We start from the raw sequence: 792 nt of genomic DNA, 5'->3' as shown, positions 1-792 counted from the left end.
TTTCTGCCAGGAAATGAATGCCCTGCGCGGGCAGGTGGGTGGAGAGATCAGCGTGGAGATGGATGCTGCTCCTGGAATCGACCTCACCAAGATCCTGGCCGAGATGAGGGAGCAGTACGAGAGCCTGGCGGACAAGAACCGCAGGGACGCCGAGCAGTGGTTCTTCAGCAAGGTGAGCTGGCTCGCCGGCAGCGCAGCGGGGCACGTGGGACCCGAGGCTGTGCCTGCTCGATGGTGCTGTAACGGCACGGTTTTGCCTTGTTGCAGACGGAAGAGCTGAACCGGGAGGTGGCCATCAACACGGAGCAGCTTCAGAGCGGCAAGACGGAGATCACAGAGCTACGACGCACCATCCAGAGCCTGGAGATCGACCTGCAGTCCCAGCTCAGCACGGTATGAGGGGCCGGCTGCCTGTGGGGAGGGGGCACGCAGGAGCGTGGGCCAGGGGACGCGTGGGTGCTTCCATCCCTCCTGCCCTCCGTCCCTGCCCTGAGCCCATCCCTCTCCTCTGCACGCAGAAAGCGGCGTTGGAGGGCACCTTGGCTGACACAGAAGCCCGTTACGGCACCCAGCTGGCCCAGCTCCAGGGGCTGATCACCAGCGTGGAGGAGCAGCTGGCCGAGCTGCGGTGTGACATGGAGCGCCAGAACCACGAGTACAGGGTCCTCCTGGACGTCAAATCCCGCCTGGAGCAGGAGATCGCCACGTACCGCCGGCTCCTGGAGGGCGAGGACGCCCAGTACGTAGAGGGGCTTCACTTGGGAGGGCACATCGGGAAGAGACGGGTAATAG

The 792-nt window shown here is 64.5% G+C and overlaps 1 protein-coding gene across 1 annotated transcript; it reads left to right on the top strand.

Moving 5' to 3' along the window:
* Positions 1-13: 13 nt before the first annotated feature.
* On the top strand, positions 14-785 carry LOC103907145 (keratin, type I cytoskeletal 14-like; the record flags this gene model as incomplete). Its single annotated transcript, XM_009289252.1, has 3 exons — positions 14-172; positions 268-393; positions 519-785. Coding segments are annotated over 3 exons (552 nt in total), but the record flags the coding sequence as incomplete, so codon positions are not given.
* Between the last annotated feature and the right edge of the window lie 7 nt (positions 786-792).

This window comes from Aptenodytes forsteri, unplaced genomic scaffold (genome assembly GCF_000699145.1).
Source record: "Aptenodytes forsteri isolate BGI_AS27 unplaced genomic scaffold, ASM69914v1 C13225955, whole genome shotgun sequence".
NCBI lineage: Eukaryota > Metazoa > Chordata > Aves > Sphenisciformes > Spheniscidae > Aptenodytes > Aptenodytes forsteri.
Note: the sequence above shows the minus strand (reverse complement) of the source record. Positions and strands in the feature narration are given on the sequence as shown.